Raw genomic sequence first — 13,573 nt, forward strand, 5'->3', positions numbered from 1 at the left:
AGGAGAATCGCTTGAACCCAGTGGGGGCAGAGGTTGTAGTGAGCTGAGAGTGCACCATTGCACTTCAGCCTCGGTGACAGAACAAAACTCCGTCTCAAAAAAAAAAGTAAGTAAATAAATAAATCTTTTTTAAAAAAGTATAACAAAGGTTTAAAAAAGCATTACAAGAAAAGCAAGTTGGATAACTTTTTAAAAGAGTAAATGGACTGGAGAACAGACACTAGAGGCAAGAATCATGATACTCCCAAATAAGCACATATAAACCTACCCATACGTGTGGTAAATTACTGAAAATGAGTCCCCCAAATTAGCTCTGTACTCTCTTTGACTAATTTATACAGGAGTCCCACCTCACCAGTGTCTAACAGTCATTTGTAAATTAATTGTTTAGAATTCCTAATACTTTTTATAGAAACAAAGACAGATACACTAGTTGGGTTCTAAACACATTTTATGTGTCCTGTAGCTGACCCAGAGTGTTTCCAAGCCTCTCTGAGTATCAGCTCTGGGCAGTGGAATGCAGCTGGGAAACTGAGTTAACATGGCCTGTGGGCAACAGTCTTAGGACCCCGAAGGAGGATGCTGAGATAGGGGTCTTGTTGCCTGTAAATTTTCCCCCAATGCACCTACGTGTAAAATCAGCAGTCTAACCAGCATCTCTAGCCTCACAAGGTAGACCAAGCTCTTAATCTTCAACTCACTTGTTGATCATGTCTCCAAGTCTCATGGAGGTTTCTACTCTCAGGTCAATGACATGTTCATGTGGCTTGTCCAGCCCTGCCTGGAATTTGGTCGCCTTCATTGTAAATTTGTTGTCCAAACGTCTCCCGTCCACCTTGCCTTCTCAATGATGAGACTGTACTCTTCTCTGCTTGGTAAGTGCTAGCCATGATTCTTAGGCCACATGGGGGATGGGTCTACCTTGGCTATTTCTTTTTCTTTTTCTTTTTTGAGATGAAGTCTCACTCTGTCGCTAAGGCTAGAGTGCAGTGGCATGATCTTGCCTCACTGCAGCCTCCGCCTCCCAGGTTCAAGTGATTCTCCTGCCTCAGCCTCCCGAGTAGCTGGGATTAAGTTATGCACCACTTCTATTTTTTTGTATTTTTAGTAGAGATGGGGTTTCGCCATATTGACCAGGCTGGTCTTGAACTCCTGACCTCAAGTGATCCACCTGCCTCTGCCTCCCAAAGTGCTGGGATTACAGGCATGAGCCACAGCGCCTGGCCTACCTTGACTATTTTTTCTGCTCCCACCTCTCTTTGGCCCCCATTGAATTACAACATGACTGGCTGTTTGATCTAGAACAAGCAAGCCTTTGGAGTGCAGATAGTAGAGTTTGGTAGGGAAAGTCCATGTGTTTAGTCGTTGTCTGACATTGATTTTTGGGGGTATTCTAGGGCAAATTACCCCGTCGTTCCTCAATCTAAGGCTCCTCATTCACATAATGAGAGTAGTAATTCCTGCCCTTTTTTACCTCACAGGGATATCCTAGAGGGAGATGAACATAGTGGGACCTCTGTCTTACCTCCTCTCTGATAAGAGATTAATATCCAAAAAAACAAAGAAGTAAATGTAGACTTATTGATCCAGCACTTTCACCTTAGCATATAAACCCAAAGAATTGAAAGCAGAGACTTGATCAGATATTTGTATAACCATGTTCATAGAACTCTTGTTCACAATAGCCAAATGGTGAAAACAACCCATATGTCTACCGATGGATGAACAAATAAGCAAAATGTATTGTAATTTTGCAATGAAATACTATTTAGCCTTGAAAAGGGAATAAATTCTGATGCATGCTACAGCTTGGACGAACACTAAAGCCATTATACTAAGAAAATAAGCCAGTCACAAAATGACTGTGTGATTCTACCTCTATAATTAATGTGCACAGAGTAGCCAAATTTATAAAGACAGAACAGAGAATTCTGGTTGCAAGGGGGATGAGGGAGGATGGAGGGGGAAGTTATTGTTTAATGGGCAAAGAGCTTCAGTTCTGCAAGATGAAAACAGTTCTGGATATAGATGGTGGTGATGGTCGCACAGCAATATGAATGCACTTAATACCACTGAACTATACACTAAGAAATGGTTAGATGGTAAATTATATATCATGTATTTTACCACAATAAAAATATTGCAGTAAAGGCTGGATGCGGTCTGTCATGCTTGTAATTCCAGCACTTTGGGAAGTTGAGGCGGGTGGATCACGAGGTCAGGAGTTCGAGACGAGTCTGGCCAACAACACAGTAAAACCCTGTCTCTACTAAAAATACAAAAATTAGCAGGGCGAGGTGGCGGGTGCCTGTAATCCCAGCTATTTGGGAGGCTGAGGCAGGAGAATCACTTGAACCCAGGAGGCAGAGGTTGCAGTGAGCCGAGATTGCACCACTGCACTCCAGCCTGGGCGACAGAGCTAGACTCCAACTCAAAAAAAAAAAAAAAATATATATATATATATATATATATATAGTGATTATGTATATATATATTATATTATTATATAGCAGTAAAAATAAAAATGTTGCTCATGCCTGTAATCCTAGCATTTTGAGAGGCCGAGGTGGGTGGATTGCTTGAGCTCGGGAGTTCGAGACCAGCCTGGGCAACCTGGCAAAACCCCATCTCTATAAAAAAATACAAAAATTAGTCAGATGTGGTGGCTAGTGCCTGTGGTCCCAGCTACTCAGGAAGCTGGGGTGGGAGGATCACTCGAGCCCGGGAGGTTGAGGCTACAGTGAGCTGTGACTGCACCACTGCACTCCAACCTGGGAGACAGAGTGAGACCCTGTTTCAAAAAAAAAAAAAATGCATGTGAAATGATGTGGTAGGTGATAGGCACTCTGCCAGTATCAGTTGCCCTTCTGGCCCAGACCCTTCAAAGGCAAAGCCAACTAGTTCACAGCCCTTACATCTGTGGCATTCTGCACTCTGTCCTGAGATTCACTTTTCTCACTTTTAGATGAAATCAGGGCAGTAGAAGAGGAGGAAATGGAATTAGGTGAAGGCCTGTCAAGTCAACAAATCTTTCTCTGGCTCCAAGGACTGTTTCTCTTTTCCTTGGTGTGGACCGTGGCTGGCACCATCAACGCAGACAGCAGAAAGAAATTTGATGTGTTTTTCCGCAACCTGATCATGGGCAAGGATGATAACCACCCAAGGCCCAAAAGCGTCAAACTCACCAAAAACAACATCTTTCCAGAAAGAGGTAATTTAGAACCTGTTTGTTATGTTCCAGTATAATAATTGGAATTACGTGTTCTAAACACAACCAGAATGTGCAGACAGGTGAGCCCTTTACAAAAGCCATGGAAGGCCAGGCACGGTGGCTAATAAATATGTAAGGAATGACAGAATTAAAATATCATCATTGGCTGGGCGTGGTGGCTCACACTGGTAATCCCAGCACTTTGGGAGGCTGAGGTGGGCAGATCACTTGAGGTCAGCAGTTCAAGACCAGCCTGGCCAACATGGTGAAACCCCGTCTCTATTAAAAATACAAACAAAATTAGCCGGGCGTGGTGGCATGCACCTGTAAACCCAGCTATTCAGGAGGCTGAGGCAGGAGGATTGCTTGAGTCCAGGAGGTAGAGGTTGCAGTGAGCTGAGATCATGCCACTGTACTCCAGCCTGAGCAACAGAGCTAGACTCTGTCTCAAAAAAAAAAAAAAAAGAAAAAAAAAGAGAGTTGGCCCATGGGTGGTCCTGAAGTCGGGGTTTTATGGGATACTTAACCACTTTTTTAATTTAGAAAAAGATGATATGACTGTTTTATTTTTGCAAAAATTACCTATAATTTCATCACTAAAACAAAATGAGAAATATAGATACTTGTGTTTTTCTTATTCCTTTCTATTTCTGTGTGTGTTGACATGCCTTCTTATAGGGTACTTATGGTATTAATATTTCTTTTAATTTTGTCATTATAATTTTTTTTGAGATAGAGTGTCGCTCTCTCGCCCCTGCTGGATTATAGTGATACGATCTTGGCTCACTGCACCCACCACCTCCCAGATTCAAGAGATTCTCCTGCCTCAGCCTCCCAAGTAGCTGGGATTACAGGCATGCACCACCACGCCTGGCTAATTTTTGTATTTTTAGTAGAGATGGGGTTTCACCACATTGGCTAGGCTGGTCTCGAACTCTTGACCTTAAGTGATCCACCTGCCTCAGCCTCCCAAAGTGCTGGGATTACAGGCGTGAGCCACTGCACCGGGTCTGCAGTTATATTTTAATATAATATTGAAATGTTTCCAATTTTGCTGCATACATTATCTTCAAAATGATCACTTAGTGACTATAAATATTCTTATGTGTGTGACATCATTTCTTATAAGGAAGATGCTTCTTCTAAGTCGCTTTTGTTTTGTTTTTCTACCACCCAAGTAAGCCACTATATAAAATTTAGAAAATACAGAGAAAGGAATAGAACAAAATTAAAATCAATGGTAATCTCACTATCCAGAAATATCACTTCTTATGTTTTCTTTCAGTTTTTTCTGTATTCCTAGAACAAAAAGAGGATCATACTATGAGTACTTCCCAAATAGCTTTACTTTTTGTGATTGTAAAAAAACGTGTATCAAGGGCCACGAGAGAACTTCTAGGGGAAATAGTAATGTTGCGTATCTTAAGAGTGACCTGGATTACACAAATATGTGCATTTGCCAAAACTTAGTAAATGTGGGCTTAGGATGTGTGCATTTCATTGTAAGATTTATATCAAAGGAAAAATACATAAACAAATACTGAACACTAGGTAACGATAAGCACGCTGAAGTATTTATGAGAAAGTGTGTAAATGCTTACAATTAATTTTGAATTTTTTAAAAAAAAGATAGATTAAAGGAAGGATAGAGGGATGACCAGGTATGTACTAAAACAAATAAAAAGCTAATGGTAAAATCTAGAAGGTGAGTATACAAATGTTCACTGTACAATGTCTTCCATGTTTCTGTATGTTTGATAATAATGAAACATTATTATGTTTCATAATAATGAAATAATGAATGAGCAAGTAGATACTATTACTGCCTGCCACATACTCTTTCTCTGCACAGCTTGCACACTTCATTTGATACATGGCCATCTGTCAGATTGTGAACCCCAAAAATCTGAGACAGGTCTCAGTTAATTTAGAAAGTTTATTTTGCCAAGGTTGAGGACGCGTGCCTGTGACACAGCCTCAGGAGTCCCTGACAACAAACATGTGCTGAAGGTGGTCAGAGCATGGTTTTATACATTTTAGTGAGATATGAGACATCAATCAGCGTATGTAAGGTGAACATTGGTGCCATCTGGAAAGGTGGGACAACTTGAAGTGGGGAGGGGACTTCCAAGTCATAGGTAGATAAGAGAGAAATGATTGCATTCTTTTGAGTTTTCTGATTAGCCTCTCCAAAAGAGGCAATCATATATGAATTCATCTCAGTGAGCAGAGGGGTGACTTTGAATAGAATGGGAGGCAGGTTTGCCCTAAGCAATTCTCTGCTTGACTTTTCCTTTTAGCTTAATGATTTTGGGGGCCCAAGATATGCTCCTTTCACAAGATGAACCGCAGGGAGGCTCTGTCTCTGTACCAATCCATTAGTCAGATTGTCATGCATTCATTGAGTTTTTGGTTTGGATGATTTTTGCTTATTTTATTGTCATAGTAAAATACACATAACACAAAATTTACCATTTTGACCATTTGTAATTGTTCAAATCAGTGGCGTTAAGTACATTCACATTGTTGGGCAACCATCACCTCCCTCCATCTCCAGGACTTTTTTTACGTTCCCAAACTAACTGTTCTCATTAAACAGTACCTCCCCCAATGCACCTTCTCCACCCCTACCCTGGAAATAACCATTCTACTTTCTGTCACCATAAATTAGAGTGCCCTGGGTACTGCGTGTAAGAGGAATCATACGGCTTTTGTCTTCTTGTGACTGGCTTATTTTACTTAGCATAATGTCTTCGGCGTTCATCCATGTTGTAGCACGTGTCAGAATTTCCTTTCTTAAGGCTGAATATATTCCATTTCATGTATACACCACGTTTTGTTTATCCATTCATCTGTCAGCGGATCCTTGAGTTGCTTCCACCTTTTGGCTATTGCGAATAAAGCTGCTATGAACATGGGTGTACAAATACTGTCTTTTGAGTCTCCGCTATTTCTGGTGTATATACTCAGAAGTGAAAATCTGGATCATATGTTAATGCCATGTTTAATTTTTTGAGGAACTGCTGTAATGTTTTCCATAGAGGCTGCAACATTGTACCTTCCCACCAGCAATACACAGCAGTTCCGATTCCTCCACATCCTCACCAGTGGTTGTATTTTCTCTGTATGTTTTACTGATAATAGCCATCGTGGTGGGTATGAAGTTCATTCTTATTTTTTAAGAAAAAAATGTACAATAAAATATGTGGTAAAATGACAACCATGATTAACATTTTGATGACAATTCTTTTAGACATTTTCTTATGCATGTTTGTGTCTCCAGGTTTGTTTTCAAAATATAAGATCATTCTGTACTTTTATCTCCTAGTTTTTACTATCATTAACAACATTCTGGTTGTTAATGATATTTACTTAATTCATTGTTATTTCCTTATGATGATTTCCTCAAATAGAATTGCTGAGTCAAGAGGTCGGTAACATTTTAAAGCTTTTGGTTGCTAAACTTCCCTTGTGCCTCACTGAGTATTGTCTTTTCAAAATCTCAAGCAGTTTGAAATATGAATATCATATCTCGGCCAGGCACAGTGGCTCACACCTGTAATCCCAGCACTTTGGGAGGCTGAGGCAGGCAGATCACTTGAGGACAGGATTTTGAGACCAGCCTGGCCAACATGGTGAAACACCATCTCTACTAAAAATACAAAAATTAGCTGGACATGGTTGTGGGCGCCTGTAGTCCCAGCTACTTGGGAGGCTGAGGCAGGAGAATTGCTTGAACCTGGGAGGCAGAGGTTGCAGTGAGCTGAGATATCACACCATTGCAATCCAGCCTGGGCGACAGAGCAAGACTCCATCTCAGAAAATAAAACAAAACAAAAAAATCTCAAGCATTTGAAATATGAAAATCATATCGCATTTTAACTTTCTTCTCCTTTAAAAAAAGTTTTAATAGACTTTAGTCTTAAATTTATAGAAAAATGTTGCAGAAAATACAGAGAGTTTCCATATGCCACTTCTTCTCACCCACACAAACACAGTTCTTTCATTAACATCTTGCAGTACTGTGGTATTATAGTTACAGTTGATGAACCAATATTGCTAAATTATTATGAACAAAGTTCATAGTCTACATTAAGGTTCACTCTTGTGTTGTATGTCCTATGGGTTTTGACAAAGACGTAAATGTCATGTATTCACCATTACAGAATCATGCAGGATAGTTTCACACAACCCAAAAAATCCTGTGCTCCACCTCTTCATCCTCCCTTCCTTCCCTGATCCCCAAGCAACCACTGATCTTTTTATTGTCTCTATAGTTTTGACTTTTCCAAGACATGATATTCTTGGAATCATACAGTATGTGAAATTTTTAGACTGCCTTATTTCACTTAGCAATATGCAGTTGAGGTTCCTACACGGATTTTTGTTCTTTGTTAGATTGCTTCTTTATCACTTAATAATATTTCATTGTATGTATGTTTATCCATCTACCCATTAAAGGACATTTTGGTTTATTACAATTTTTGGTCCTTATAAATAAAGCAGTTATAAACATTTATGTAAAGGCCTTTTGTGAACATAACTTTTCCATTAATTCATTTAGTAAACACATAGACATGCTATTGCTGGATAATGTTAAGCCTGTGTTTACCTAGACCAAGTCAAGAAGAACAGATTTCTTAATAATTTCAGGTCTTTCTATTCATAAACATGGATTATCTCTCTATTTGTTTAGACTTTTTTATTTCTTTGGCTAGAGTTTTATAGTTTTCCTCATCTAGATCTTGTATATTTTTTGTTAAATTTATACCTAAGTAGTTCCTTCTTTTTTGGAGTTAATATAAATGGTATTGTGTTTTCATTTCAAATTCCACTTGTTCATTGCCTGTATATAGAAAAGCAATTGACTTTTGTATATTAATCTTGTATCCAGCCATCTTACTATAATCACTTATAAGTTCCAGGAGATTTTTGTGGATTCTTTGGGATTTTTTACATAATTATGCCATTGACAGACAGTTTTATTTCTTCCTTCCCAATATTTTATTTCCTTTTCTTGTCTTATTCCATTAGCTAGGACTTCCAGTATGATGCTGAACAGAAGTAATGAAAAAGGGCTTCCTTATCTTGCTCCCAGTCTTAGGAGGAAAGCATCTAGTTCTTGGCCATTAAGTGTGATGTTTAGCTGAAGGTTTTTCATTGATATTCTTTATCAAGTTGAGAAGTTCCCTCTATTCCTAGTTTACTGAGAGTCTTTGTCATGAGTGGGTGTTGGATTTTGTCAAATGCTTTTTCTGAATCTATTAACGTGATCATATGATTTTTCTTCTTTAGCTTGTTAATGCAATGAATTACACTAATTGATTTTCAAATGTTGAGCCAGCCTTATATACCTTGGAATAACAATAATCAACTGGAATAAGTATCACTTGATTATGGTGTGTAATACTTTTCATATGTTGTTGGATTTTATTTGCTAATATTTTGTTGAAGATTTTTGCATCTATATTGATGAGAGATACTGGTCTGTAATTTTCCTCTCTTATAATGTCTTTATTGATGAGAGATACTGGTCTGTAATTTTCCTCTCTTATAATGTCTTTATCTGGCTTTGGTATTAGCATAATGCTGGCCTCATAGCATGAGTTATAAAGTGTGTCCTCTGCTTCTATTTTCTGTAAGAGATTGTAGAGAATTTGTATCATTTCTTCCTTAAATGTTTGATAGAATTCACCAGTGAACCCATCTTGGCCTGGTACTTTCTCTCTTGGAAGGTTATTAATTGTTGATTAAATTTCTTTAATGGATAAAAGCCTATTCAAATTATCTACTTCTCCTTATGTGAATCATGTAAATCATATCTTTCAAGGAATTGGTCCATTTTATTTATCAAATTTGTTGGTGTAAAGTTGTTCATAATATTCCTTTATTATCCTCTTAATGTCCATTGAATCAGTACTGATGGCCTTTCATTTTTTTAGTTTTTTTTTTTTTCTTTTGAGATGGAGTTTCACTCTTGTTGCCCAGGCTGGAGTGCAATAGCATGATCTTGGCTCACCGTAACCTCCTCCTCCTGGGTTCAAGTGATTCTCCTGCCTCAGCCTCCTGAGTAGCTGGGATTAAAGTCACATGTCACCATGCCTCAGCCCCCTGAGTAGCTGGGATTAAAGTCATGTGTCACCACGCCTGGCTAATTTTGTATTTTAGTAGAGACGGGGTTTCTCCACATTGGTCAGGCTAGTCTCAAACTCCTGACCTCAGGTGATCTGCCTGCTTTGGCCTCCCAAAGTGCTGGAATTACAGGTGTGAGCCACCACGCCCAGCCTCATTCCTGATATTAGTGCTGTCTTCTCTCTTTTTCTTGGTTAACCTGTCTAAAGGTTTATCAATTTTTTTTTTTTTTTTTTAACAGGTAGAATCTGCCCAGGCTGGTCCCAAACTCCTGGACTCAAGTGATCCACCTATCTCACCTTCCTAAAGTGCTGGGATTACAGGCATGACCCACTGTGCCCGGCCTATCAATTTTATTAATCCTTCAAAGATACAGCTTTTGTTAATTTTATCTATTAATTTCCTGTTGTCAATTTCATGATTTCTGCAATAATTTTTATTTCTTCTGTTCTGCTTCCTTTTATTTAATTTGCTGTCTCTAGTTTCCTAAAATGAATGCTTAGATTATTGATTTTAGATCTTTCTTTTTGGCTGTGCATGGTGGCTCACACCTGTAATCCCAGCACTTTAGGAGGCCAAGATGGAGTATCCCTTGAGCACAGGAGTTTGAGACCAGTCTGGGCAACATGTCAAAATCCCGTCTTTACAAAAACAAAAAACGAAAATTAGCTGGGTGTGGTAGCTCACACCTGTAGTCCCAGCTACTCAGGAGGCTGAGGTGGGATGATTGCTTGAGCCTAGGAGTTGGAGGCTGCAGTGTGCCATGATCATCCCACTGCACTCCAGCCTGGGTGACAGAGTAAGAGAGTGAGACCCTGCCTAAAAAAAAATTAAAAAGTGTTTTATTGCCCAGGATGTGTTCTATCTTGGTGAATGTTTCACGTGAGCTTAAGAAAATATGTAGTCTTCTGTTGTTGAATAAAGTAATAAATATCAATTCGATCCTGTTAATTGATGATGGTGCTATTCAGTTTCACTATATTCCTACTTATTTTCTGACTGTTATCTGCCAATTAGTGATCGGCAGGGGTGGTTGAAGTATCTGACTATGATATTGGATTTGTCTATTTCTCCTTGAAGTTCTATCAGTTTTGCCTCATGTATTTTGGCATTCTGTTTACATTTGAAAAGTGAAAATAGTATCTAATTTAAATTTCTTCTTTTTTAAATTAGAAGTGAGGTTGAATTATATATAAAGTGGTAGTTTGTTTTTCATATGTTCTTTATTTAATGTTTTTGTAGGTTTTGTTTCTGTTTGTTTTTAACAGACTGTGTCCCCTTTTGTCTATTTTGCCTGGAATGTGATGCATCCTTTCCATCAGCAAGGAAAAAAATTATTTTCTGGCTCCCATAACCATCATCTCCTTTTTTCTTGTTTTGGGGCTTTGGTCTTTTAAGGTGTACTTTTCATTTTGGTATCAGCCACCCACAACTTCAATTATTCTTTTTACTGCCTTGAATGATTTTAATTCTGCCTTTGTATCTTTTGTTTCTGTGCCAGGCTTTGTTAGTGCAAGGATGGGAAAGTACAGGCCATGGAGTGAAATTGTCAGTGTTCGGACCCTTGCTCCAACGCTTACTACTGGGGTGACTTTGAGTAACTTCTTTATCCTCCACAGCTCCCTCAATTATAAAATGGGGACAACAATAATAGTAAGGATTAAATGAGTTAATACATGTAAAAATACTTTGAGTAAAGCATGGTATGTAGGAAATGTTCAATAAACATGAGCAATTTTATTGCTATTATCATCATCATCTCTTAGGGCATCCATCTCACTTTTTATCTTGTCTTTTCATCTTAGCTTGTTTTTCCTTTGTTGCTTTCTGTTCCTGCTTCATTTAAAGTTAGGTCTTTCTGCACCTTATTGAAGATACCAAACAGTTTTCCTGAAATTTGGCTTGAAGTCCTGCATAAAACAAATTTCAGCCTGGCACGGTGGCTCACCCCTGTAATCCCAGCACTTTGGGAGGCTGAGGCAGGTGGATTTCTTGAGCCCAGGAGTTTGAGACCATCCTGGGCAACATTGTAAAACCCTGTCTCTACAAAAAATACAAAAACTATTAGCCAGGCATGATGGCACACACCTCTATTCTCAGCTACTTGGGAGGCTGAGGCAGGAGATCACCTGAGTCCAGGAGGTTGAGGTTGCAGTGAGCTGTGATGCAGCTACAGCCATACATGATCACTGCACTCCATCTTGGGTGATACAGTGAGATCCTATCTCAAAAAAAAAAAAAGTTCATAGATAAATTCTTCAGGTTAATTTCCATATGACATTCCTTTACATTGCAATATTTTTTTCACAGGCTCCACATGTTGTTTTCTGCCTTCCTCATCCTTCAAGATCAATCTGTTTATGCTCTGTCTGCAGAGATGGTACATGAATTACCCTTGACCTCACTTTCAGATCACTTTGTGATGACCTCTTTCCTTTCCTTCTGCAGCTAGAGAGCCTATGATGTGATCTGCACAGCTCCCACTCAGTTTCTAGATAATTTTCCCTTATAACATCTCCTATCCACAACAATGGCCTCATCTCCTCCCTCCATGCCCTACCCAGCAGATGCAGCATAAAACAAACCATAATTTTCATCGTGTCCTGCAAACTGACTTCTTTTGTGTATATCTTCTTTTGCAGCAGCTTGTTTAAAAAAAAAAACAAAACAGATTTTTGCCAGGCATGGTGGCTCATGCCTGTAATCCCAGCTACACAGAGGCTGAGTTGGAAGGATTGCTTGAGCCTGGGAGTTTGCGACTAGCCTGGGCAACATAGCAAGACCCTGTACTTTCTTATAACCATATTCAAAAGCTTAAAATGCCTTTCTAGCCTGTCCACAAGGGCCCATGATTAAAATTCTAATGCCGAGTGCTCCAGGAAGGCCTTCCCTGACTTTATGGGACATTGTTTTCTAGGATTTTCATGATATACAAGACATGGCATAAATGCATCTCTCAAATAAGTGCTGGAGGAACTACACTGGGAAGCATACACTAAGGAAAGCAAGCAGACCCTTGTGGGATTCTGTCAATGTTGGGCTCACATTGTTTGACATGGACCTTTGTTTGTCAACCCAGGGATCCATTTGTCCAGAAAGTGCTAAATTTCTCTTTATTCACTCATTCATTGTGTGACCTTTGAAAAGTCACTCACTGCTCAGTTGAGAAGTTTACCTTATTTTCCCAAGTGCAGGAGAGGAAAGCAGAGCCGGGGTAGGGGTGGTAGGGGTGATAAAAGTCATTTATCAATTCATTACCCATCCATTCCTGACTTTCTGCTATTCTTCTCTTTCTACTCTCACACCCAGACCAGAGTTTAAGTTATAATCACAACACAAAGAGAACAGGAGCCATTACTCTGATGAAAACCAAGAAGAGCTAGAGCTAAACATTACCAAGTGCCTTCTGTGTGCCCAGAACTATGCTAGATGTTTGACACATATATCTCACTCACTCTGTAGTGGTGATTTTCCGAGCTTGACATAAAATCAGGCCTATTTTACAGATGTGCAAATGGTAACCTTAGCCAAGGTCACACAGCTGGTAAATCTACTTTTACTAGTTAAATCTTTTCTCTTCTCTTCTCTTCTCTTCTTTCTCCTCTTCCCTTCCCTTCCTTCTTTTCTTTTCTTTTTTCTTTCTTTTCTTTGACAGAGCCTCATTCTGTTGTCCAGGCTGGAGTGCAGTGGTGTAGTCATGGCTCATCATGGCTCACTGCAGTCTTAGTGCCCCAGGCCTAGGTGATCCCACCTCAGCCTCTCAAGTAGCTGGGACTACAGGCACATGCCACCATGCCTGGCTAATTTTTGTATTTTTTGTAGAGACAGGATTTTGCCATGTTACTCAGCCTGTTCTCCAACTCCCAGACTCAAGTGATTCATCCAACTCGGCCTCCCAAAGTGCTGGAATTATAGGCATAAGCCACCACACCCGGCCAAATCTTTTCTCATTAGCCTAAATGTTCCCAAACCAAGCCACAAATTAGCTCTAGCTCAACATCAGCAAAGGAAGAGGGAAAAATATTTTACTGATTCAGTCTTTTAGTGTCTCCTTTTTATTGTAAAAATAATTCTATTCTATTAAATAAAAATTATCAATAAGTATCTCTTTGTTCATACCACTGTATCACAGTCATTTCAGTTTTCAAAAAATCTGTTTCCTTGGTTGTCTACCCTGATTTCATCTCTTTACATGGTTATCATAATGGTATATATTTCACTCTGTAGTCT

General features: G+C 39.2%; 1 protein-coding gene across 2 annotated transcripts in view; it reads left to right on the forward strand.

The window, feature by feature from the left end:
• Positions 1-13,573, forward strand: part of DNAH3 (dynein axonemal heavy chain 3) — a 225,107-nt gene that overhangs the window by 136,282 nt on the left and 75,252 nt on the right. For both annotated transcript variants that reach the window (XM_055233091.2, XM_055233092.1), the window contains exons 40-41: positions 746-875; positions 2,966-3,211. In XM_055233091.2, coding sequence (XP_055089066.1) covers positions 746-875; positions 2,966-3,211 — 376 coding nt within the window. The remainder of the gene's footprint in view (positions 1-745; positions 876-2,965; positions 3,212-13,573) is intronic.

Source organism: Symphalangus syndactylus, chromosome 11 (genome assembly GCF_028878055.3).
Source record: "Symphalangus syndactylus isolate Jambi chromosome 11, NHGRI_mSymSyn1-v2.1_pri, whole genome shotgun sequence".
NCBI classification, from domain to species: domain Eukaryota; kingdom Metazoa; phylum Chordata; class Mammalia; order Primates; family Hylobatidae; genus Symphalangus; species Symphalangus syndactylus.